We start from the raw sequence: 27,647 nt of genomic DNA, 5'->3' as shown, positions 1-27,647 counted from the left end.
TATAGGACAGATAGACAAGACTTATTATTATGAAATTACATTTAATATATCATGCCTTACAAATATTTGCTATCAGTTTTGTGTGTTTTCTAAACATAATTCGACAGTCTGCTTCTCAGTCATCTTTCTTTAAAAAATGTTAGCTTTTCAGTTGCCTAACCAAGTTTCCATGAGATTTATGTTGTGAGAAAAACTGTTCCCCCCACCTTTTGCAATGCCTGTGAGCTGCCGCCACCACTCCTCAAAACTCTGGTGCTCCCCACAACAGCCTGCCCACCTGCATGGCAGCAGCATGGTTCCAAGACTGCTCCGCCGCCATGCTGGTGAGCTGCTGGGGGAACACTGGGGTTTTGAGGAGCAGCAGTGGCCAAGACAGCAGCCAGACCAGGCAGCAAGCATCTTACATCAACTTTTAAAGGTGCCCCTCTCATCGCTGCCCCCTGGGCGCCCTTTAGAAGCCTTTTAAAGCCAGGATTCACCGGATTCCCCTTTACAAGCAGAGCCCCTTAAACTGCTGAACTGTGGCAAACAGATTCGAGCCAGTTCAATCGAGTGGACCAGCCAGTCAGTTAAACCAAACTGGTTTGCAAAACCAGTTCATTTCAAATTTGGTCCAAATTTGAAATGATCTGCAAAAATCAGTCCGTGCACATCCCTAGTTCTGGGGAAATGTTGTATCTCCATATATTCCTCTGTAATGAGGAAATATTTCTGGGTTCCCTGCAATAACTAAAACGGATACACTAACTGAACAAAAAAAACCCATTTATTTCTCAATAAAGCTCAAGAGTAACCATTGTAGTGGTTGCTGTCAGCTGCAAACATTGAATCTGAAACAAAAATTACAGAATGCATATGAAGAAGCTTTTTCTTTCCCCTAAGTGCACTAAATCTCCTAGAACCATTTCTCTTATTTCAGTTTTTAAAGTATGGGAGGAATAGTGTCATATGATTAACTCTTGTATCTGAAAGTACTTTGTTGATTTGATTAGTACACACAACTTGCTCTCTGTCTGAACTCCAGATTCTAAAATTTCAGAAACTGGCTTTGCAGGTATGTTTCAGACCTAGCTGTGTGTACTGTATCAATGATTTCCAAACTATATATTTTTCTTAGGACTGAGTGTCTCCTGTCTCTTCCAGTTGTAATAAAAGGATCTTAGCTTCTTGAGCTAAGATGCTCGTTGCTAATTATAGGCCACACTTATAACATAATTCACACATTTATACTTTTGAGAACTAAAATGCTCAGTTATGTTGCAGAGCTACATTTCTGTATGGAACTTGCCAGGATGGATGTGTTGTTAATGCAGAGTTATTTAATATAACATGCTCATAATATTACCTTTGATTTTGGCAGGATGAAGAAACTGAAGGAAACCCTGGTTGCAGTCCAGCAGCTGGATAAGAACATGAACATCCTGAGAGCTTGGCTTGCTCACATTGAATCAGAGCTGTCCAAACCCATTGTCTATGAAACCTGTGACTCCGAGGAGATTCAAAGGAAACTAAATGAGCAGCAGGTAAAACAAAAATGTGAGGTAGAAGAGCAAATACCATGGAACGCCACACTCTCCATTGCACAATGGTGAGGGTGACCCAATTGTGGTACAGGCCAGCCCAGTTTTACAAGAGGGCAGTGAGAGGAAGATGCCCTTAAATTTCAAGGCAGATGATGCTTATAGCATTACTCTGATAGAGTCTTCTGCTGGCTTTGACATCCAGTCTACATGGAACTGCTCACTGACCCTGTCGGACAAAGGTAAGGCACCATGATGTCCAGAATGTCAGCTACTGTTGTGATTTGCTTCTCATTGAGCGGGAGCTTTGTTGTGGATTGTGAGGCACTGTTTCCTGACATAGATTTAGAGGAAGCATTCTGTGTTCGTACATCGTAAGCTTTATAAATGCTTGAGAATCTCCATATTGTGACATTCTTAAAGATTTGTTCTACTTGGCTGTTTCTAAACATGTGTCTAAATTACTTTGCATGCAGAATTGCATGAGCTATAGAGGAGGAATGTTTAACTTTCAAGAAGAAATGCTTAACTTTCAAGTTTATGCATAATCTGCAAGGCTATGATCACAGTTTTAGAAGGGAGGGGAATAACTGAATATTAGGAGCAGGAAAGATTCAGATGATCATTTATTGTAGGTTTTGTTGTAAGTGTGAAACTGCTTAAGGAGGCTTTTAAGAGGCTTTCATTAATCTGTTTCTCTTTTGCAAACATATTAACATAATATCACATAAGGGGGGTTTAAATTGCCTTTTCAGCACCTCATGTGTACTTGATGCTGGTTTTATTTATTTATTTATTATTTTATTTATTATTTTATTTAACCTATTTCTATACTGTCCAAAACTCATGTCTCTGGGCGGTTTACAACAAGCTGATGAAAATGGCTTACATATTCCTCAGCATAATGCAGACGTTGCAAAACCACCCACACCACTGTGGGGCTCTACCACATATGGCAACACTGCTGCACAAGAGAGCAGTACTGGAACAACTGACTTCATACACAACCATATGTCGCACTACTCCCATTAGGAATAATGAAAGTAGTGCAATTATGCTAGAGGTTAGTAGCTCTGGTTCTGCCCTCTTGGGCAGAAGCATCACCATGTGTGTGAGAGCCCTCCAGTAGGGATGTGCATGGTCCGGAGCAGTCCGGACCAGCACCGAAGGGGGGCCTTTCTTTTAGGGCGGGAAGGGCTTGCTTACCCCTCCCGCCTCTTTGCCCCCTCCAGCGCCCGTATTCTACTGCATAATTGGGGCGCTGGAAACCCGCCCCCCCGCGAGCGGATTAGGGGCAAAAATTAGTAAGGTGCTGCCGCCGTCCCTCCCTCCCACCCGCCGCCCCCCCCAAGTGCTCACCACATTGTTTTGAAAAAAAGAGGAGCTTGCGAACAGAGCTCCTCTCTCGGCAAAGTCCCGGCCCAACTGGGGCCTTGGGCGCACGCGCGTGATAGAACTCCTGATAGAACTTCCGCCGGAGGCCCGGTCTACCCGCCGGGACGAGGCCGGGTAGACCGGGCCTCCGGCGATCGGAGACCCGGTCTACCCGGCCTCATCCCGGCGGGTAGACCGGGCCTCCGGCGGAAGTTCTATCAGGAGTTCTATCGCGCGCGCGCGCGCCCAAGGCCCCAGTTGGGCCAGGACTTTGCCGAGAGAGGAGCTCTGTTCGCGAGCTCCTCTCTTTTTTTCAAAACAATGTGGTGAGCACTCGGGGGGGGGGAGGGAGGGAGGGACGGCGGCAGCACCTTACTAATTTTTGCCCCTAATCCGCTCGCGGGGGGGGGGTGGCGGGTTTCCAGCGCCCCAATTACGCAGTAGAAAACGGGCGCTGGAGGGGGCAAAGAGGCGGGATGGGTAAGCAAGCCCTCCCGCCCTTAAAGGAAGACCCCAGACCCGGACCGGCCAGGTCCGAACCGGTCTGGAGAGTTTGGAGGCCTTTAGAATGGCCTCCAGACCGGTTCGGACACACCCCTACCCTCCAGAGGCACGGGAAGTTTTGCAGTGCCCACATTACACTATGGGACATATAAGCAGTTTTTGACCATCTCCCCTTTCTTCTGGAGCCTACTGTGCATCACAAATATATGTTGCTGGAGGTTGCATGCTGTTGCATCTGACACCCGAGGGCCACTGCTGGTCAGTGCAGACAATACTGAACTTTAAGGACCAATGGATCTGGATCGAGATCCGTTGAGATCCATAAGAATGGGTTCTGCACCTGTGCAGAGACCATGCGGTAGCCATGCCTCAGCTTGTCGAGGCGTCCAAGCCCCGCCCCCACGCTGCCTGTGTGCTATTTAAGGGCTGGCTGGATGCCATCTTCCTCAGTTCTTTTCCGACCGCCTCAGCGTGTCGACTTCGGTCTGCCGCCTCCTGTTGGATACTTCTTCCTTCGTGAGTTCATCTAAAAAAAAAAACCACTGCGTTACTCCTGTGTATGACTTCGGACTGTCTGACAATCTCCGGTACGTTCTTCGACCCTTTTTCTGGCTGCCATATCTTCTCTGACCCGGACCGGCCCTGACTACCCGCTCGCGCGCCCCGTCATGGCTGAGGAAAAGAAGTCCTTTAAACGGTGTGAGGGCTGTAAAGCCAAGCTCCCCTCTAAGGACTTGCACGAACTTTGCCTACTATGTTTGGGAGAGCAGCATAATGTTTCCTCCTGCCGGATATGCTTATCGTTCTCCAAACAAACCCGTAAAAATAGAGCGCTTCGCCTGCGGGCAGCGATCTATGACGATGTCCTGAGCCCCTCGACACCGGGCGAACCGCGCTCGTCGGCTATGGCATGTAAATCGCCAGCAGCAAAGTCTGTGGTGTCTCCCTCGACGTCGACCGCTCATCGGTCGAGATTGTCAAAGCCTTCGAAATCGACCCTGGGCTCGGCACCGACCGTTTCGACTTCGGTGCCGCCTTCAACATCGGCGCGTGCACCTGTGCCGCCGAAGCATCTGTCCAGACACTCGACGTCGAAACACCATAAGGCGAAGCGCCGCAATCCATCCCCTGGATCTTCTCCTTCATTGAAGCGTCAACGGACGGTCGACCTCACGAGCACTCCATCCCCTCCTGCAACGTCGCAGGTGTTTGTGCCTCTGGCCCGCTCTCCGGCATCGGAACTGCTGCCGAGCACTTCAACCGGGACACTCTCTTCGATACCGATCCGCTCGATATTGAGGGCCAGGTCCCTGTCTCCCGCACCGACGCCAGTAGCTTCAGCTCCTGTTTCTCTGCGCAACAGACATGCTATGCCATCGACATCGAGTCTCCACACTCCTCATGTCTCGATGTCGACTGCGGTATCTCCTAGCCGTCCGATACACACCACTGAGATAGCGGCTGAGACAACCCCTGCTGCCGCCACTCCAGTGTTGGACCCTTCCGCTGAACAGTCTCTGCTGTCGATGTTGGACTCTACTGCCACCACTCCAACGACGTCGACCTTTACGGGCTTCCCGGCGTCGACGGTTGACCCAAATGTGGCTGTGCTACCTCCGGAGACCACGCTTTCTGCCATCCATCTCCAGGACTGTTCGACTTGGCACGCTTGCGGCTTCGTCCACCAGCCCCCTGCTACTGCTCCTGCTGCCGACGATCTGGATGCTGGTTCCCCGGCGGCCCCTTATGCAGATGAGCCGACGAGACCATGGAGACCGTTTCATCCACTGGCAATTACCGCTTTGCCTCCACGCTTACCGTCTTTCATGGCTAAGGCTTCCCAGACGCCGCAAATTCACTCCGTACAGCAAAGCACCCAAACTAAGGCCCCTCAGCTGCGTTCTGTGAATACTCAAACGCACCATGCTCCATGCAATGTCACCACAGAGACGCAAATGGCCCCACTCGCCTCGTCATCACATTCCGAATCTGATCACAATGGCTCTTCTGACTTCGAGTCAGATGTGGATGACAGTGACTCTTTGGTGGACCCGCCAGTAGATGTTCTGCCCGCAACATATGTATCTCCTAACGAGGAGATGAAATCATACCATAAACATGTCCGTGCCATGGCGGAAGCTCTAGGCCTGGACATTCGATCTAACCTCTCTACAATTGACGATCGAGTGTATGATTTTATGGCGCAATTGCAACCGGCGCAGCCAGTGGCGCTCCCCATGCTCCCAGTAATTACGAGAGCTGCCAAATGTGCATGGGAGGTGCTCCAGAGATCCACCCCCACGAGCAAGAGACTGGAGAGTTTGTATCGGGTACAGGATAAGAATAACACCTATCTTTTAAAACACCCTGCCCCAAACTCCCTGGTAGTGGATTGCGCCGCCTCCTCCAAAACGGGATGGCGTTACTCCACTCCCCCGGAAAAAGAAGGCAGAAAGTTGGACTTGTTGGGCAGAAAGATTTATTCCACATCTTGTCTTTCCATTAAGGTGGCTAATTATGCTGCCTGCACAGCATTTGGGAGTCTCTTCATAATGACCTACTCTCTTTGCCCTTTGAGGATTTCAAAAAGAGATTCCACCAAACTCTTGGGAAATCAGCAGATTTGACACAGCAACAACTGAGCATTGCTAAGCATTTGGCCGAGTCCGAATCTCGCTCTCTGACAGCAGCAGTGATGCTCCGCCGGCATGCCTGGTTATGTTCGACCAGCCTTCAAACAGATATGAAAGAAAAGATTGAAGGACTGGCGTTTGACAGCACCGGCCTCTTTAGCAAGGCTACAGACACAACTATGGAGCAACTCAAGAAATCAAAGTTCACAGCTAAGACCTTCACGGCCCCGGCCTCCACTTCGACTTACAACTACAGGTCTCGCTCTCTTCCGGCAAGGCAACATCCTCTATACCGTCAACAAGACCAGCGAGACTTCAGGAGGTCATATTCATCCTATGGGAAACGCACGTACCCAAGCAAGAACAAGTACTCCCAGTCCCAAAAAACCAAACAACCTGACGCCCAGAAGCGTCTTTGAGAATCAGGACTGCCCACGAACACCTCTCCACTCCCCATCCCCGCCAGCAGGGGCCTCACCACCTCCGCCATGCAACAACACCAAGCTGGTGAGCCGTGCCCCTGCATGGCACAATATAACGTCAGACCGGTGGGTCTTGAAAATGATATCATCAGGTTATGCGATAGAGTTCAAGGCTCCTCCGCGTTACATGGGGATGAAGGTCACTCCTCCCTCGGAAACCCTTCTGGCAGAGGTGCAGGAATTGCTGCAAAAGGGTGCGATCACCTGGGTCCCGTGGGCGTACCGGTGGGAAGGTTTCTACTTCCGCTACTTCCAAATTCCGAAAAAGGATGGCGGCCTCCGTCCCATTATGGATCTCCACCGCCTAAACAAGTTAGTGAAAGTACGGAAATTTTGTATGATGGGGTTGCAAGAGATCCTCCCTCTCCTCCAAGGCGAGCGATGGCTTGCGACTCTGGATCTGAAAGATGCCTACTTTCACATCAACATCAGAGACCGTCACAGGAAGTTTCTCCGCTTCGCAGTAGGAGATCAAGTATACCAGTACACAGTATTACCAATCGGACTGTGTACCACCCCCCGAGTCTTTACCAAGTGTATGGCTGTCGTGATTGCCCATCTCAGGACCCGGGGAGTGGCCATTTACCCGTACCTGGACGACTGGCTACTGTCATCCGGCAACAAAAGAGAGTTACTTTCTCAGATCCAGTATGTTCTATCACTTCTCCAGGACCTCGGGCTCGAGGTGAATTGGAAGAAGTCCCACCTAGAACCGTCCCAGAGGCTCACATTCATTGGAGCGGTCTTGGACACTGTTGCCAAAGAGCGTATTTACCGCAGGATCGCTTCCTGGCCATCCAGTCGCTAGTCTCTCTATTCCAGAGTCACCCCAAGCAACCAGCCCATCTCATACAACGTTTCCTGGGCTTAATGGCATCATGTACAGCAGTAGTCCCGTTTACACGATTGAAACTAAGGAAGCTCCAACTCTGGTTCCTGTCCGTTTTTCGCCCCCATCTGGACGGCCCGGGAAAGGCCTTAGTGTTGCCCCCGCAGGTCCTCAGATCATTGACTTGGTGGGCCATCCCGAAACACCTTTTGGGTGGTGTACCATTCAAAGCGCCGGTTCCCACAATCTGGCTGATGACCAATGCGTCCCTCATTGGATGGGGGGCACACTGCAACAATCATCAGGCACAAGGTCGATGGACCCGAGTTCAGTCCCAACTTCATATCAACTTCCTTGAGCTCTTGGCAACTTTTCAAGCTCTTCAAGCCTTTCTGCCCCTGCTCCAGGACCAGGTAGTACAGGTGCAGCTCGACAATACGATGGCTCTGGCGTATATAAACCGCCAGGGGGGCACGGTGTCGCGAAGCTTGTGTGCCCTAAGTGTTCAACTGTGGCATTGGTGTATCCGGCACCAGATCACCCCCCAGGTGATTCACATCAAGGGTCTGGACAACTTCTTAGCAGACGACCTCAGCCGAGTGTTCCTCCAGGAGCGCCACCACGAATGGTCTCTGAAAGAGGACTGCATATCCGTCCTGTTTCGCCACTGGCTGCAACCAACCATAGACTTATTTGCAACCTCTCAGAACACAAAATTCATCCGCTTCTGCTCCAGAGCAGGGCACGATCCCCTATCTTTGGGGGATGCCTTCCAGCTGGATTGGACGCAGGAAAGACCCTACATGTTCCCCCCGCATCCGATACTCAAACGGGTGGTTGCCCAGTTGCTGGCCACCCCCACATCCGGGATTCTGGTGCCACTGTAGTGGCCCCGCCAACCATGGTTTCCTCAAGTACTCAAACTGTCCAACGGTCAATTCGCTCATCTCCCTCAAATTCCAGACCTCTTGTCCGAAGACGGCGGACAGGTCTTCAATCCAGACGTGCAGATTCTCCGTCTCACCGCTTGGCTGATCGAACGTTAGATTGTATCTTACTTAACCAACGAAAAGCCTCCACCAGATGTAACTACACTAGTAAGTGGTGTAGGTTTAAGATTTATGCAAAAGCACACGGCTTCCTCCCCATACGTGCTTCGATTCGTGATGTCTTGCTATATCTGACTTCCCTGAAATCTCAGGGCCTGGCTAATGTCTCCTTGAAGGTCCACCTGGCAGCACTTTCGTCAAGACATCCAGGTTGCGAGGGTAGGACCTTATTTTCACACCCACTAAGTAAGGCATTCCTTAAGGGTTTGTCAAATGTTTATCCACCCATCAGGACCCCTGTCCATCATGGATCACGGAGGCGCCCTTCGAACCTATGGCTTCTGCTTCCCTGAAACTTGTCTCCTTGAAGACTGCATTTTCAGTGGCCATTACTACGGCTCGGAGAGTGAGTGAGCTCACTGCCTTGAGAGTGGATCCGCCTTACACCAGATTTTTCCCAGATAAGGTCCTGATGCGTCTAGACCCATCGTTCTTACCCAAGGTGGTCTCTGACTTCCATCTGAACCAAGGTATTGTCCTCCCTATGTTTTTCCGAAATCCTTCAACTGCACTGGAACGCTCGATGCATGCTCTAGATGTTCGAAGGGCGCTGCTATACTACTTGAACAGGACCAAGGACATTCGCTCTTCTCCTCTCCTGTTCATAGCCTACAAGGGCCCCAAGAAGGGCACTAACATCTCCAGACAGAGATTGTCATCTTGGCTGGTCGAGCTCATCAAACTAACATATCACTTACAAGGCAAGACACCGCCTGAAGCCATTAAGGCCCACTCAACCCGGGCCTATGCTTCTTCGGCCGCACACCTTTCTGGAATATCTTTCAAGGACATTTGCAAAGCTGCAACTTGGCCTTCAGAGCTACCTTTCGTAAAACATTACGCACTGGATATACGCTCTGCTGCGGAGGCTAGCTTTGGGAGAAGTGTACTTAAAAGGGTGTTACAATAGCCTCTACTGCACCCTCCCCCTTGGGGAGCTGGCTAAACACCCATTCTTATGGATCTCGACGGATCTCGATCCAGATAAACAGGTTGCTCACCTGTAACTGATGATCTGGAAGAGATCCATCGACATCCATAAGACCCTCCCGAACCTCCCCTCTGCAGTAGAGCCTATCTGGTTTGTGTATGGCTGTGTGGCCTTACCTGCTCTCCTTACCTGCTTTCCTCGATGAACTCACCTGCACTCCCGGATGGTCGTCCTTCGGCAGCGGTCATCCAAAGAACTGAGGAAGATGGCGTCCAGCCAGCTCTTAAATAGCACACGGGCAGCGTGGGGGCGGGGCTTGGACGCCTCGACAAGCTGAGGCATGGCTACCGCATGGTCTCTGCGCAGGCGCAGAACCCATTCTTATGGATGTCGACGGATCTCTTCCAGATCATCAGTTACAGGTGAGCAACCTGTTTTTCCTATTTATCCTTTGTAACCATCGGCATGCACAGTTATTTCCAGAAGTAAATCAGATGCAGTGAGATTGCACTAGCTCCAAGATTCATAGAGATTACAAGGTAATATAATGAATGAGCAAGGGGCACAACTCATTAGTGGCTTCATAGATAAGTGCTGGACCTATGACTAGAAGGCTCCAGAAAGGCAGTGTAAGAGGATGGAGCTCTGGTCCATTTTGCTCCTGATGATCAATACTCAAGAGAAATGGGCTTCTAAGCTTCCATGATGCTTCCAAATAGACACAACAGGCAATGCTACTAGGGTGCGTTATTATCCTCTACTGTCAAGGCTACAAAAGTGTGAATAGTTGTCTGTAGATGCAGGAGCATCCGTGACTTTTACAATGCACAGAGTGAGAAGCCTGAAGACCAGTGCACTCATTATGGTGGGTGATACAGATCATGTGGGTACTTTCTCTGCCAGAATCAGCATACCAAATGAAAGCACAATGTTTGGTCAAGACAGGTGCAGCTGGTGACGCTGAATGGGGCAGGAGGGGCAGACAGGCGCAGAACCAGCTGCAGCGGTGGCTTGCTCTTTGTCTTCCTGTCTCACCATGGTTGCCTCTTTCTTTTCTCATCCTGGTTCACCCAATGAATTACCAGCCCATATGCCTTGCCATAGTGAGAAGAGAGAAAGGAAGAGGCAGCCACAGTGGGGTGGGAAGAGAGAAAAGGAGGGCACAGCTGTGGCTGGTTCTGCACCGTTTGCTCCACCTGCTTGCCTCCCTCTGCCTGTGCCCCGCCCCAGCTCCAGCCTCACCAGCTTGGTCAAGAGGAGAATGATCCATATGATCCAGGAAATCTATGTGATTAGTGTTCATATGCATTATTTTTGCCGCCTGGAAGCAAAATATACCTTTTATTTTACTTTATTGTTTTAGTTGAGTGTCAACTTTCATAAATATATTCCTTTGATAAAGCTAGTTGTGGCCCAAAATGAGTTGGGTTTTGTTGTTTGATGAACAAATTCTTCTGTCTAGCCTTTCACATATCTTTGCTATTTTATTTTATTTTTATTTATCATTTTTTATACCGCCTGATATGTAAATGTCTAGGTGGTGTACAAATCCGAACATTAAAATCACAGATTAAAATACAGAAAACATGATAAAAACAATATAAAACAAATTATTAACATTATTAAAATTCTGATTAAAAGCTTGCGAGAAGAGGGAATTCTTGAGGGTCTTTCTGAAAACAAACAGAGAAGGAGATGCTCTTAGTTCAGCAGGGAGCCTATTCCAAAGCTCTGGGGCAGCCACAGAGAAAGCCCGGTTCTGAGTCGCCACCAGACTAGCTGGTGGCAACTGCAACCGGACCTCTCCAGAAGATCTGTGGGCAGGGGGCGGGAGGCGCTCCTCCTCCATGACAGAGGAGGCACTCTCTTAAATAGCCTGGTCCCAATCCCAATAACCAGCATGTTGTATTTCACCCAAAAACATATTGGCAACCAATGCAGTTATTTCAAAACTGGTGTTATATGGTCCCTTCATGTTGTCCCAGAGATCAATCTGGCTGCCGTATTCTGTACCAATTGTTTTCAGACTACATACAAAGGCAGCCCCACGTAGAGCACATTACAGTAGTCAAGTCTGGAGGTTACCAGCATATTTACCACGGTTTTAAGGTCATTCACCTCTAGAAATGGCCGTAGCTGACATATCAGCCGAAACTGATAAAAAGTGCTCCTGGCCACCACCTCAACCTGAGAAACCAGGGAAAGCTTTGGGGCCAGGATCACTCTCAGGCTACGTACCTGATCTTTCAGAGGGAGTGTAACCCCATCCAGAACAGGCAGATCTAAACCATCTCTCAGATCCCGACCCCCACAGTCAGTACTTCTGTCTTATTTGGATTCAGCTTCAGTTTGTTATCCCTCATCCAGCCCATAACTGCCTCCAAGCAGGCATTTAGGGTAGATGTGCTATTTCCTGATGAGGTTGACATGGAAAAGTAAATCTGGGTGTCATCAGCATATTGATAACACCCAGCACCAAACCTCTCTCCCAGCAGTTTCAGGTAGATGTTAAAGAGCATTGAAGACAGTATGGAGCCTTGTGGAACTCCATACTTCAGTTCTTGCTTTGCAGAGCAACAGTGACACAATCTGGAATCTACCAGAGAGGTAGGAGCAGAACCAATGTAAAACAGTGCCACCCAATCCCAACCCCCTCAGGCAATGCAACAAGTAAACTGGGTTTAAGTCACCATTATCCCCCTTCTCGTTTCCCCCCTTTTCTCTCTCAGTTAGCCTCTTCTCCCATCGCCCACATTCTCCCCTATGCTTGCAGCCCTGTGCTTATACCATACTCTCTGCTTATAACAATCTAGCTGCTTCTTCCATCAACTTTATTTCTTCTCTCTAGTTGTCCTTTGGGATCATGGAAAATTGCAAAGAACAAGGATGTCTCATTAACTTTACAAATGAATGAAGGAGGATATAGTATAGTCCAAGGATGCTCAGAACCCTGCCACTCAGACCCCAAGAGACCCCTAACCTTTGCTTTTTAAAATTATTTTCCCTCATGTATAAATATATCAAAGTAATACTTCCCTATGTGAAACTCTCCCAGGACCCTTTAATGGAAAACACATGAACACTTCCCATTGTGTGTGTGTGGGGGGGGGGGGCAATTGTTGGTTTTTCATAAAAGAGAAAGTTGTGTGTGCACGGAGCCATTGGATTGTGGTCTGAGTGTAAAACAAATATTTGAATTAGAAGATTAGATTACTTACACATTGATTAAATTACATTCTAGGTTCTTGAATATTGAGGCCTTGGTGAGATCAGTTGCATTCTCACGTAACACAGAACCATGGGTCCACAGAACCGCTCCCCACCCACCCCGCTCTACTGTCCGCATTCAGACGGAATGGAAAGTGGACTCTCTGCACTGCAGCGCGGAGCGGGGAGTGGCTGTGCAGGCTTCCTTCTTGCTTGAAGTACAGCCCGCGCAGCCAATCACAGCCAGAGAGAGGGAGGAACTTCTCCCTCAAATCCAGTTAGAGTGAATGCAGCCTCCAGTTCTGCATTTGCTCGTAACGCTCCAAAACTCCAACCCCAGATACGAGCAGGGAAACCCACTACATATGGCAAATTCTGGTCCCTGTGACTTCAGTTCCGCATTATGTGTGAATGCGGCCGTTGTTTCAAGCACATATTGCTTGAAATATGTTGTGAATGCTCAAGTAATGAGGCATCTCAAACCAAAATATACATCTTTTCGCCTGAGGCCTACAGAATTGTTTTAACTATGCCTTACAAACTATTACGATATGAGGGTAATTTTACTGCTGTATTGTCACTTAAGAACATAAGAACAGCCCTGCTGGATCAGGCCCAAGGCCCATCTAGTCGAGCACCCTGTTTCACACAGTGGCCCACCAGATGCCGCTGGAAGCCTACAGGCACGAGTTGAGGGCATGCCATCTCTTGTGCTGTTACTCCCCTGCAACTGGTACTCAGAGGCATCCTTCCTTTGAGGCTGGAGGTGGTCTATAGCAGGGATTCTCAGCGTTTGGGTCCCCAGATGTAATTGGACTTCAACTCCCATAATTCCCAACCAAAGGCCACTGGGGCTGGGGATTATGGGAGTTGAAGTCCAATAACATCTTGGGACCCAAACGCTGAGAAACCCTGGTCTATAGCCTTCCAACTAGTAGCCGTTGATAGATCTCTCCTCTGAAAGACTTCTAGAGCAGGCTTTCTTAACCTTGGGCCCCCAGATGTTGTTGGACTACAACTCCCAGAATCCTCAACTGCAATGGTTTTTGCTTGGGCATTATGGGAGTTGTAGTCCAACAACATCTGGGGGCCCAAGGTTAAGAAACCCTGCTCTAGAGTGAATTTCTTAGAGTTCACTCTAATAATGCCGTGTCACGGTACAGTGTCACAATGAACACACACACACATTCCACAAGCCTTCTGCTCTGCTGAATAGTCTCCAACCAAGATTGGCTCTTGTGGAGCACAAAGCATCTGTACCCTGGCCTTCTATGTTGCTGTCTACTCCTTCAGTTCCCTGTTTCAGGACTTCTTAACCCTTTCAAACTGCTTGTGGGACTACTTACTCCTCTCCTGCACCTCTGTTGTTGTGGACAACAACTTTTTTTTCCTGAAGTGTGAGCAATTGATCACATTCAGATAGCAGTTCAGAAATCTGTCTTAAGATTTCTATGTTACTGCATTTGTGAGGTCCTTATAAATTCAGATTGAAAATCTGTTTGGTAGAAAGTTCTGTTAAATAAATTATGTCTGTCTGTGCCTTACTGATATTCTAAATAATCATGTAATCCACACTTCTGGAAAACATCAGTGGTTCTGAATCATATGTCTGTAACTCTGAGAGATCTCATCTAGCAAACAGCATTGAGACAGGATTCTCTGATGTCAAACACACACACACACACACACACACACACACACACACACACACACGGCACAGCTTCTTTATTCATCCAGGTTATATTGTACCCCAGTCAGGAAACAGGAATCATGAAGGCAACCAGAGATGTGTATAGGATCCAAAGGAAACTATATTTCTAACAGTATTGCTATATGGCCTTCATTCACATCAGTGGTGTTTGTGTGGAGGCCCTGCACAAAACCTATTGAAACAGAAGAGGCACAGTAGCAATGCTTTGCAGATTATAACCAATCAATTTGCTAGATCATAAGTGAGCGCTCTCTCTCTCGCTCTCACACACACACACATACTCTCTCTTTCTTACTTATTTGGCTCGGACATACGGTGCTAGCTGAGTTACTTCCAAAACAAATCTGAAATAGCTTATTTTTCAAGCCAGTCCTGCATGCAGAAATTGCCCGTTTGCATACTCAGTTCGCTTCCTCCCATCCCTTTCACTGGGACAATAGCAATACTACCCTAACCACAGTAGGAGGGAAATCATTATTTCTACCTCCTTCCCTCCAATGTCCAGCACAGTCATTACAAGTTCAGAGTGGGGCAAAAACTCTTGTGGTCCAGAAATGTATTTTTTCCATCTAATACATTTCCTAGAGTCACCATAAGTGGCGCAGCGGGGAAATGCTTGACTAAAAAAGCAGAAGGTTGCCGGTTCTAATCCCTGCTACTATATCAAGCAGCCGCGATATAGGAAGATGTGAAAGGCATCATCTCAGACTGCGTGGGAGGAGGCAATGGTAAACCCCTCCTGTATTCTACCAAAGAAAACCACAGGGCTATGTGGGCGCCAGGAGTCGAAATTGACTTGACGGCACACTTTACCTTTAATGGCCACCAGGATCTTCACTCTGGTATTCATAATGAGTGCACAAGGAGGGATGGAATACTGGCTGCCCCAGACAGGTAAATTGGGTCGTGAAAGGGAAGAGAGTGTGGTGCATTGGAGGGATGGATGCGGAGGAGGGTATTGGATTTGGGGTTAAAAAAAAAAATTCCATAGCTCAGATTATTCCATAGCTTATAAATTATTCCATAGCCCCCCCCCCTCCCAAAAATGGGACACTTGCAATGTTTCCCCTTTGTTTGAAACAGCACTTTTCTGGGTTCAAGATCAATAAAGTTTGCTGGCATCTCGAAATCTGGTAGTCAAAAATCAGTTGTCATTTAAAAAAAAATCTCATAAGATTAAGAGGAGAATGCTTCTACTTTGAACTCTTGTATAATACTATGAAATTCTATTTAGCAGAATACCCTCAGATTCCAAACATTTAGGTTTGAATAACCTATCCTAATTACTTCCTGCAATAACTTACTCATTTAACAGAGTCATATTTTTTTCTAAATATTTATTGTACTATTTCAGCCCTAATTTTTTTATGTTGGCTTGAGAACTATCAGTTTTGAGAAATTTAGTAGAGAAGTATGCATTGTGCATGAGACAGTGAAAATTCAATGAATTTGATTTTACCAGGAACACCATTTCACATTTCCACATTTGTGGAAGAAACAATGAGATTTCTGTGCTAGGGGCAGGTATGAACACATTGGCCTACTCTTACATTTATTTAAGATTGAATTGTATAAAAGCAATGGATGTTTTTATATTTCATAATATCTATATCTATCATCCATAATAACAGTCTGCTCCTTTAATGTCAGCCCTGTGTTGGACCTTAGTTTCAAGTACGTGAATTTAGCATGTCCAAGAAAAACTTTGATTACCTGTTCATTTAAAGATTTGTGGTTTTTTAATTCATTTGCCAATCAGTTAGCTATTTTCACCAGCATTCATTTGTAATTATTTTGAGCTTGCTTTGCCTGCTTATGTTGCATATTTCTAATTCACTCATGTTTTATTTGTGATGTTTACAAGTTCATCTGTTAACCTGTAGGATCTGCAAAGGGACATAGAGAAGCATAGCACTGGGGTTGCATCTGTACTCAACCTTTGTGAAGTCCTTCTGCATGACTGTGATGCTTGTGCCACTGAAACGGAATGTGACTCCATCCAGCAGGCCACACGGAACCTGGACCGAAGGTGGCGAAACATCTGTGCTATGTCAATGGAAAGGCGACTCAAGTAAGCAGTCAGCCCAGAAATATTCCAGACAATTCTCCAGATAACTCAGAATGGAATGGAAATTTCTCAGTGTCCCTGTGTTCATCAAAATAGCTGCTTATGTACCTAGGTTGAAAGCTTGTGGCTGGATCTGCACAGAAGAACCTATAGGCTTTTGTGCAGATTAAAAGGTTTGTGCATATAGGCTCTGCACATGAGCTGAACTTTAGCTGACGAGCCCCAGTGCTGCACATTCAAGTGCAGTAAAATCTTTTCCCTCCCTCATTCATTGGTAATTTACCTTGAAGTGAACTTCTAATCATTGATGCTTTACCGTTTTATGCTGCGAGTCCTCAACTGATTTGTAATTTGCAGGCCTACATGATGGGCACATTATTCATGTACGAAAGACTCTCCAAGATATTGCCATATACATGCTGTAAAAAACTGAATTCTCTGTGACATAGAGAATTGCAGAGTTCAGTGCACTTTTGAAGTTGGCTCTTTTTAGGAGAGTACACTAAAGCAGCTGCACTTTGCATAAAGAAGACTGAATTTCTGGACCTCTTCTGCTCAGGGTTCAGTTTGCCGTATTCTTACAAAAACCAAATAATAATTCTTAAATCCAAATAAGAATTTGCGGCATAGAAAGAGGGGGGAAACAGCTCACAGCTGCCTTATTCCATCTTCAGCTAGATTCAGTGAGACATTTATGTTGCTTATGAATCAAACTTAAGCTTTGGTTAAGAGCCAATTATTGTTCATTGCAACTGTTGTTTGCCTGGACATACTTAAGTGTACAGCAGTATTTGCCTCTTGCAGCTGGTGAACCAGATGAAAATGAAAATCCAAGAATAATGACAATGAGTCTTAGTCTATCCTTACTTTTCATTTTCTGCTGCAGGATTGAAGAGACATGGAGACTGTGGCAAAAGTTCCTGGATGACTATTCCCGCTTTGAAGATTGGCTGAAAATTTCTGAAAGGACAGCTGCTTTTCCTAGTTCTTCTGGTGTGCTGTTTACAGTTGCTAAGGAAGAACTAAAGAAATTTGAGGTGACTTGTGATGCTTGAAGTATAATATGTTTTGGTCCAAAACTTGATCTGAATGTTTGGAAGCATTATTTGTGATCTGGCTCCATGAGGGAGGAGAGCAGGTCTTGTGGTGTTCCTGTGTTCCTATGAGTTTTCTGTTGCATTTTGTAGAGAATTGTTCTAGAGTTGAATATCAGCTGAAAACATCTCCACTTATTCTTTTAACTTTGTCTGAGGGTTCCCATCATTCCTTTCCCTTGCCATTTTAGCTCTGTAAATTATTCCATCCCCCTCCAAGTAGAACATGGTCCTGAGAACACTTGTTTGCTTGAGTGAGTTTATATGAATTCATCATATATTTCTCCAGAACTGTTTGCAATGTTTTCTAGACTTTTCTGTCTATTAATTTCATCTAACTTTTAACTCACTGAATAATCGTATATTTAATGAGTTCTATAAAATAAAATTCAGCCAAGCATATCTTAGTTTCCTCTTATTTTCATTGCTGATTTTAGTTTGTCTTGAGGCTTATTTCCCTCTGTGAGTGCTTTCTTTATATTTTGCTGTAGGCTCTTTCATGCTGAACTTTCCAAATTCCTTTCCCTTCATCCTCAGACAGAAACCTAAGGGCTAGATTACTGCAGATTTTTTTTAAAATGTGCTCACTAAATAAAATCATTTTATTTTGCTTTGGAGATATTGTTTGAATTACTACAGATATTGTATGGCAAGGATTTATGGTGACCAGTTTCAAAGGAAGACCTGGTTCCTGAACTTCTAATAGTTGAGTAGAATTTCATCAGGTGTAGAAGTGAGAAAAGTTGGACCTGTTGAAATTCCACCTTCTGCACAACAACAAGGCAGAGGAGTTCATTCCTTCTCTGCATCTGGTCACAGTACGAAATTTAAACCATACGGTCTTTTGTTTTGAGTTTTCAGGTCCCATTGGGAGTAAATATGAAACTGAAGAGTCATTTACAAGAACCAAAATGGTCATTGGAATTGGTCCCAAGTTTCTCTGATTATGACCACATTGCAGTTTTCACTTTATTCAACATGCTTTCAACAGGATTTTTAGAAGGATAAAAAAAGATCTCAAACAGATTGTAAAATGTATTTCACATTGGTTGAACTATAAATTATATTTATGATGATTACTTTAGCTCATCTGAAGGTTCTCACTCATAAATATCATTGATACAATATCATTATCCAGAGAGTAAATGGGGCCAGCAAAATCAGCAGAGAAATATATTACTGTTAAGACAGAAATGAAATCTGTAAAATATGCACAGCTGTCCTTCCTCTGGGCAAGAGTTGCTAACAGGTGATACAGCAAGTGAATATACTGAATATAAAGCACAGCCTGTTTGAAGACCTCAGTTTTTCTAGTAAGTTCAAAGACAGGTGCATGTATTTTCTCAGAAAGAAATGACTTTTCTGACTTTTCTGTTACACTTGTATTTGCCCCTCTGACTTGCTTGGAGTTTTGAGTGCATTTGAAAAACTTTATTTGTTCAGTCAGTCAGTCAGTCATGTTTATTTACGGTCATAGACCAAAATTTACATACATAATAATACACGTAATAAAGTAATAATATATACATAATATAATCAGGAACATGGACTCATCCTAATCAACAATTTCCCGTTAGCATAATCTGATTTACCATCTGTTGTCTAGCCTTCTTAGCTGCCTCACAGAACTTAGCAACTTTAAATGTTACTTCCTCCTTCTGATCTGAGAGCAGATAGTTGACGTAAAATGCATCTGTATGCCCTGGGAAATCAGTCAGTAAGGAGGAAATATAACAAGTTCACAAGTCCCTATAAAAAAGACAGCGGAGTAAGATATGGAAGATAGACTCCTGTTCTCCAGAGCCACAAGGACATAGTCTCTGTTCTTTTGGGATCCCTCTAAATTTACCTTCTAATTCAGCTGAAGGTAGCACATTAAACCTGGCCAGTGTAAACATCCTGCGATATTTAGTGATAGTAATCTTACCCAGGTAATTCGCAGGTTTAGTATTATACATTTGTAAACCTAGGAAAACTTCTTTAGAGATTAAAGATCGATCAGTCTGCATTTCCATATCATAGATCCGCTGCTTTAATATCAGTCTTGCGTGACAAAAACCCATTTCTAATAGACCATCCAGGCTAAAGCCATATAAACTTATTTGGCAAGATATTGACTGCTTCCAGCTAGAATTAAATTTATCAATAAAAATTAAGTGAGCAAGGCCTGTAGAAAAGAAAGACAATCTCAACCAGAAGCTGAGAATGGAAAACCACATCCGGGCTTCCATCTTAGGCATGCCAGTTTCCATCCTCAATATTACATTGGGAACACATCTAGGGATCTGTAGAATAGATCTCAGAAACTTTGTCTGAACTATCTCTAGTGGAGTGCAGTTAGTATACGGGCCCAACTGTGACCCATAAAGCAATTGAGAGCAGACTTTAGCTGTAAATAACTTAAGGGCAGCTGGTACAAATTGAGCCCCATCTTGGTGGAAATATGATTGAATGGCCAATGCCTATTTACGTGCATTTTGGGTAACGTATTGCAGATGTGCTTGGCGTTTCGTAGAGGCCTGGAAAACAACCCCTAGATATTTAAAGATCTTAACCTGTTCTAGTTTATGTCCAGCCAAAGACCATTTCAAGGTCTTTGGATGTTTAGCAAAGGCCATAATTTTGGTCTTGCTATAATTGATTTCCAGAGCGTATTCATGGCAAAAATTAGCCAGAGAGCAAAGCGCTCTACGGAGGCCAACAGGAGTCTGAGATAAAATTACTGCATCATCTGCATAAAGCAAAATATTAACCTGTCTACTGGCCAATTTAGGTGGATGGAAAGATGGATTAGTAATAATATCCACAATGGGGTTAATATAATAATTGAAAAGAGCTGGGGCAAGTATACAGCCTTGCCTCACTCCTCGAAAGGTAGGAATTTCTTTAGTGAGGATTCCAGCTGAGCTACATCGAACCTTCAGACATGAGTTCTTGTGGAGTTTATATATTAAAAGTAGCAGACGTCGATCAATAGAGGAGTTAAACAGTCTTTCCCATAATTTATCTCTGGATATGGAGTCGAATGCTGATTTAAAATCCACAAAGGCAGCAAAAAGAGTGGAACGGGGTAGATTAGAATATTTCTCCGCTAGATGTTGTAAGACTAAAGCATGCTCAATAGTAGAATGATTGGCCCTAAAGCCTGCCTGCTCATCAGCCAGCACCTGCTCTTTGTCCATCCAGTCCTGGAATTTGTTAAGTAGGTGAAATGCATACATTTTGCCAATAACATTAAGAAGGCTAATAGGGCGATAATTAGATGGTAAATGTCTTTGGCCTCTCTTGTATATAGGAATTACAATCGCCAATCCCCATTCACTAGGGGGCGAGGTCGTCTGATCAATTGCTGTAAACAGAGAGGCTAATACCGGCAGCCACCAATCCATATTATTCTTGATGGCCTCTACCGGCAAATTATCTGAGCCGGGGGCCTTACCAGTTTTAAACTGATTCACTATTGAAGCAATCTCTGTACATGTTACTGGGGTCCACTCAGGTAATAAGTTAGGGTCCAGTTCCTGTTCTATTTGTAAAAATGTTGTAGTTGCTCCCTCTCTAGCATATAGAGCACGGAAATATTCAGTCCATTCTCCTTTATTTGTTCATATTCATTCTCTCTCTCTCTCTCTCTCTCTCTCTCTCTCTCTCTCTCTCTCTCTCTCTCTCTCTCTGTGTGTGTGTCTCAAAATGTTCCTATCTATAGTCTAAATTGATGATTAAATGGAGGTTTTTACTTATGAGAAGAACCCTGTGGGGATTTTTTGTTGTTGTTGTTTCATATTACATAGTGTTCTTTTGGCCTTGGCTATGGCTTTGCTGTACAGCTGCCTATTCTCAATTTAATTAGCAAGAATTACCAAAACATATAGGTGGCAAAATAAAAGTACTGTTGCTGTTGTACATTATAAATGTGTCCCATGTCTGCATTTGTTTGGGAATGAACTGATTCAAGGATGGAATGTAATAGGCCAGCTGAAAGTTCTTGATCTCTATTTAGTACACAAGGACATTTATAATTATTCTGTTTCATATTGTTTTTATGTGGTTCATCCACAATTTATATGCTTTATTTTTATTATATCTCTCGCTATAGCCTCTGGCTGCCCCAGTGTATACATCTGTCTTTCTGTCTGCTCTCTGCATTTGATTTTTACTTGTGTTGTATTCTAGCCATTATATTATTTTCATTGAATGTCCCACGCAGAATAGACAAAAGTTTGATATACTCTCTTACTCCAAACTGGTCACCATAAATCCTTGCCATACAATATCTGTAGTAATTCAAACAATATCTCCAAAGCAAAATAAAATGATTTTATTTAGTGGAGGATGACCTCAGAACAGTGGTGCACCAGCTGGTAACCTCCAGACCTGACTACTGTAATGCGCTCTAGGTGGGGCTGCCTTTGTACATAGTTCGGAAACTTCAGTTAATTCAAAATGCGGCAGCCAGTCTGATCTCCGGGGCAACTCGGAGAGACCATATTATGCCTGTTTTGAAACAGCTGCACTGGCTGCCGATATGTTTCCGGGCAAAATACAAAGTGCTGGTTATTACCTTTAAAGCCCTGAATGGCTTAGGTCCAAGTTACCTTAGAGAGCACCTTCTTCGGTCTGATCCCCACCGCACACTCAGATAATCTGAGGAGATCCGGCTCCAGTTGCCACCGGCTCGTCTGGTGGCGACCCAGAGGCGGGCCTTCTCTGTAGCCGTTCCTAGATTGTGGAATGCGCTCCCTGCAGAAATCCGTAATTTGAATTCTTTATTGGCATTTAGGAAAGCCCTAAAGACCTACCTGTTCAGCCTGGCCTTCCAGGGTTTTTAAATTGTTTTAAAGGGTTTTTAATGTAGCGGATTTTAATAAGGTTTTGAACTGTTTTATTTTTTAGCTGCTTCATTGTATTTTAAAATTTTTCATTCCCAGTCATTGATTGATTTTAACTGTTTTATGATATTTGTGAACCGCCCTGAGCTATTCTGTAAGGGCGGTCTAGAAACTGAACAAACAAATAAAATAATATAGTATTGCAGCTTTAGGAATCTTCCCCGTGCCACCCCACCGCCCACATTCTCCCCCTTTTGAATGTGAGCTCCTAAGCAAACTTCTATTTTTACTTTAGTCCTTTTCATGATTTACACCTCTCTGTAATACTTTCCATTAAATTTTGTATTGTTGTAAATGGCAACTTTGTACTTACATACTTATTGAATTTTATTACCAGCTTTTATTGTTAAATAGTAGCACATCTGAAGTGAAAAAATAAATTTGTTACAGTTCGTTTTTTGTTTTTATGTTAAAGAAAATTCATCCTCATTTGTCCCCATCAGAAGCCCTTAAAAAAAAAAAAAAAAAGCCCTTCTTGAAGGCCCCCTTCATGTAATTGTCATTGGCACCCTGGGATGTCGCCAATGGCAAGAAAAAAAATCCAAACCACAGACATTCATATATTATTTATTTTTCTATGTAAACCGCTTTGAGAATTTTGTTGAAGAGCGGTATATAAATATTTGTCGTAGTAGTAGCCATCATTACAGAAGCCAATGTTCTAACAGGCTGTTTTGTTGCTGCTGTTTTTGTAGGCTTTTCAGCGGCAAGTGCATGAAAGTCTAACTCAACTGGAACTGATTAACAAACAGTACCGTCGCTTGGCCCGAGAGAACCGCACGGACTCTGCTTGCAGTCTCAAGCAGATGGTACATGAAGGAAACCAGAGATGGGACAACTTGCAAAAGCGAGTCACCTCCATCCTCCGCAGACTTAAAGTATTTCTCCATTTGTAGTTCATTCTTTACTGAGGTGTATGCATGGGGGAATGTTGTGGGCATCACAGTTTTCTCTCTGCCTTATCCACTGACATTTTTAAAAAAAACTTTACAAGTTCTGTTTGATATGTTAAAGTTGTAGCCTCCAAGCAATGCAATTAATTGCCTTACTTCCCCCTCCTTTAGCATTTCATTGGCCAACGTGAGGAGTTCGAAACAGCACGTGACAACATTCTGGTCTGGCTAACAGAGATGGATCTACAGTTGACAAACATTGAACACTTCTCAGAGTGTGATGTTCAAGCAAAGATAAAGCAACTCAAGGTACAGTAATACAACTAATAGTAACACAACACAAAAATTCCCAGTCAGGGTTCTTTATCATTGATATTGTTTTCTACATGCAAATTTAATAAATTAAAGGTTTTACGTAGGCAACATACATTATATACTTAGCATGCAGCCTATATCCATCCTGATAAGCTAAAGCAAACAATTATTGTAGCAAGTTGTGTTTAGCAGATGGTCCCTTTAACTTTGAATCGCTTCACACATTACACTTCTCTGGCCTTGATTAGAGAAAAGCTAGAACTAGTATCAGAAGAACGGGGCAAAAGAACCCACAGCTGATCTCTGAGAGTGGTGGTGGTGGTGGTGGTGGTGGTGGCGGTAGCAGAGCAACACTCTCAGAGCCTGCCCAGATAGGGAGAGTAGTTGGCCAAGGGCCCCCTGAAACCTGGAACCCACCCTGAGAAGGAAGGAAAAAAATACCTATGATATATCTGAAGGATCAAGTGTGAGTCTGACACATGTCTCATGGAGCTTACAACATTGATCCATATAGCTTTGGATGTTATCTGAAACCTCCCCCCTTTCCCTATTTGTATCTTTAAGATGTGCACAGACATCTTTGAAACAGCACTTAAAGGACATGAATCTCTTGTGCATTTGAGCTGTTCTCTGTGGAATGAACTAGAAGCTGAGTGGCAAATACAAGTCTGGCAGCCTCAACTGCCACTAGACAGCTGCACAGCCCTGGAGAGTGGCATGATTTGGAGTGGATACAAGGGGGTAATGCTTAACTCTGTCCCCACCCTCTGCCTTTCCTATCAGCCTCCCCGCTATCCCAGGTTTCACAGATACTTCTTTCCCATCACAGGTGAAAAATATGGGTGGGCAGAGTTAAGCACCTCCTGCCATTCCTTCTCCTCTTCAAATTGCACACTGCCGCTGTGCAGCTGTTTTGTGACAAGCAGGGTTCCCAGATATCCAGCTGAGCCCCATGTTAATCTGTATTTTCAAAAGGTTAATTTGAGAGTGTATTTAGTTTTGACTTAATATACCATTTTGCAGCTTAAAATACTTAAGGAGACTTTGTTTCCAGGAGCCAGTAAACATTTTGATGAGAGAACTAAAGGTAAAGGTACTGAAGACAGGCATCAGCTCAATCCTCTGAGTGAGGTGGAGTGATGCCTGAGGGCATCATGACTGAACTTGAATGGCACTGCATAAAACACGGTAGAACCCTAGGGAGGAACTTTAAATCCTTGTCAGCCATCATAACTGATTTAAGAAAGTAGGGGCTGTGTGTATTTTGATATGCGTCTTTAGTAGTTGCAGAGATATTGTAAAAGCATGGTCTGAGAATGCTAGGTTCTACCAACTGTTTTGTTTACCTGGGAGTTAAGCAGCAGCCTGGCAAGATCTGTACTTATTCTGCATACTATTTATAATATAAATCCTAGATGTATCATTTTCCTGTAAAGTAACTTTTTCAATGATTACATGTACTGGAAACATTTTTACGATATAATTGCACCTCTGCCATGCAGGCCTTTCAGCAAGAAATCTCATTGAACAACAACAAAATTGAGCAGATCATTGCCCAGGGTGAGCAGCTCATTGAGAAAAGTGAACCCCTAGACGCAGCTGTCATTGAAGAAGAACTCGATGAGCTTCGGAGATACTGCCAGGAAGTCTTTGGCCGAGTGGAACGGTACCACAAAAAACTAATCCGCCTCCCAGTACGTATCTTTAAAAAAAACCACCAGGGTCATTTCATGACTTGCTCAAAAGTCCGAAAGAGCTCTAGATGATTATGATAAATTAAAATTTCAGGAATGCATGGTCAGAATGTTGCAAGATGACCACTACAAACTCTATGCAAAACTGCATGATCCTTTAAAAAAAGGAAACTTTCATTGTGTTTCTATCAAGAAATGTTTGCTTTTTCATCTAGACAGACTGACCATGTAAAAGAGAAATGAGGAGGAGAGATTTGGAAATCAAACCAAAATAGCCTTATTGTAGAATGTTGGGGTTTTTCAGAACATAAAAAGAAGCTAATACTTGTTCAAATTTATCTCCTTTTTATAGTTACTGTAACTCCATTCCAGAATGCTGCAGTGATTTTCCTGTCTGAGTAGAGATAGTATCTGTTAGACAGAGACAATTACCTGATAGGCAGCCATGCAGATGGACACTAAGCATTTAAGACATGCATATTTTTAGTTACTTTATTACTGTTATCTGTTTTTTAAAATCCTATAAAGTCAGCAAAGAAAGAAGTAAAACAAGTCCTGTAAATTTGAATGTTACACAGTGACATTTTTATCTTATTGACCTAGCAAGAAGTGGTATGGACATAAGGAGAGTATTAATTGTCTCTTTAATATTTCCTTCTAGCTTACAGATGATGAGCATGAGCTCTCTGATCATGAAGTGGATCTGGATGAATCGGCAGATCTTTCTGACATACACTGGCATGACAAATCCGCAGACAGCATTCTCTCCCCACATCCTTCCTCCAACCTCTCACTGTCCCTTCCCCAACCTCTCCGAAGCGAAAGGTCAGGACGGGATACTCCTGCTAGTGTAGATTCCATCCCTTTGGAATGGGATCATGACTATGATCTGAGCCGTGACCTGGAGACAGCAGTTTCAAGAGCACTACATTCGGAAGAAGAGGGTCAAGAAGACAAAGATTTTTATCTTAGAGGAGCAGCAAGCCTATCAGGTATAATCAACTACCTCACTCTCCATTTCTTTTTATACAGCCTTGCATGCGGGGAAGTTCTTAAATAACATGAAATATTTTCAGATATTTGACAATCTCTCTACTTCTGACCTTTAGCCTCCTGATATTTGGCATAGGTTTCAGGACCAGTTCAAGATATTTTTAGCAATTATTCATTGACTGGCTCAGAGGGAACTGGCATTGCTTTTAGGCTTGACTAGATGACACTATCTGTTGTAGGAGTCATACGACAGAGAGAAGGTGCAAACTAGGAAACTTTGTGCTTAACTGGATAAAGCATTAATCTCTGAAGACATTCCCCAGGGCTTATTCCCTCAAATAAGAACCCCTTCTGCATTTGGCAGCTGTGATTTAACACTGCTAACTCAGGAGTGGAGCAGGAGGCCCTTTTACAGGCCTCCGAACCGGTTCGAACCTTGCCCGGCTCAAGGGTTCAACAGTGGGGGTGGGGGTGGCTTTAAGGGCAGGGGAGGATGTACTTCCCCGCAGGGGAACGCGCGCAGTCGCAGCTACTACTTCCGGTTACTTCCAGATAACATCGGAGCGGGGCAGCAGAGAGGTACGCTGCCACCCCGATGGGCTTTTAGGGAAACGTGCGCTAGCAGAAGAAACACGAGGGGGTAAGTGCATCCTCCCCCACTCTTAAAGTCACCACCACCATCCCGCCATCGAACTGGCCCCTGCCGGTTCCATGCACATCCCTAGAGCAGAGTTGTTTAAACCTTTCAGAAGCACTGGAGCTTCATTATTCAGGATGCCAGCCAGTGCCGCTTACCTTCAGGTGTACATAAGACTGCAATTTTTAATAGAAAATATCATTTTCTATAAAGTGAGGGCAAAGTTGATACTCAACTGTTAATATTTTAGGTGCCCTTGTGACATTATGGCAGGGGTGACAGTCTGACCTCTCTTAAAGTTCTTGGCCTTTGTGACTGTCTTTGCAAAGAAGCCATTTGTTGTTTGCTCCAACATCAGCAACCTTAAGAGCAACTGGAGCAAATGGCTTATTTGCAGAAGCATCCACAACCACTGGGGACCAGACCAGGGGCTCAGCAAGGCAGGACAAAGCAGCAGCTTCTCTGTTTCCTCCATCTAGAAAGAGTGAGATAAGTGAAAATCCTCAATTCTATGTACAACTACTGTACATTGGACAAAGGCCCACTGGTGTCTTTGGGACTTGAGTAAACCCACTGGTGTCTTTGGGACTTGAGTAAACATCTGTAAAGGCAGGCTGTAATCAAGTCTGTCTTTCTCATGCAAGCCTTTCTTGGGCTTTCACCTCCCAGGGGAGCACATGGACTATTCATGTTGAGGCTTCACCACTGGAAATGCAATGCAATATAAGATGGAGTTAGAATGTTTTGTTTGATCAAAGTATCCA

The 27,647-nt window shown here is 44.6% G+C and overlaps 1 protein-coding gene across 20 annotated transcripts in view; it reads left to right on the top strand.

Annotated features, from left to right (window-relative positions):
- The window catches only part of SYNE1 (spectrin repeat containing nuclear envelope protein 1), a 575,028-nt gene that overhangs the window by 510,558 nt on the left and 36,823 nt on the right, over positions 1-27,647 (top strand). For all 20 annotated transcript variants that reach the window (XM_053292895.1, XM_053292839.1, XM_053292877.1 and 17 more), the window contains 7 exons: positions 1,361-1,523; positions 16,184-16,371; positions 17,255-17,405; positions 23,047-23,229; positions 23,416-23,553; positions 25,062-25,253; positions 25,915-26,245. In XM_053292895.1, coding sequence (XP_053148870.1) covers positions 1,361-1,523; positions 16,184-16,371; positions 17,255-17,405; positions 23,047-23,229; positions 23,416-23,553; positions 25,062-25,253; positions 25,915-26,245 — 1,346 coding nt within the window. The remainder of the gene's footprint in view (positions 1-1,360; positions 1,524-16,183; positions 16,372-17,254; positions 17,406-23,046; positions 23,230-23,415; positions 23,554-25,061; positions 25,254-25,914; positions 26,246-27,647) is intronic.

Source organism: Hemicordylus capensis, chromosome 1 (assembly GCF_027244095.1).
Source record: "Hemicordylus capensis ecotype Gifberg chromosome 1, rHemCap1.1.pri, whole genome shotgun sequence".
In the NCBI taxonomy this organism is placed as follows: Eukaryota; Metazoa; Chordata; class Lepidosauria; order Squamata; family Cordylidae; genus Hemicordylus; species Hemicordylus capensis.
The sequence above is the reverse complement of the archived record's forward strand: the minus strand, read 5'-3'. Positions and strand labels throughout refer to the sequence as shown.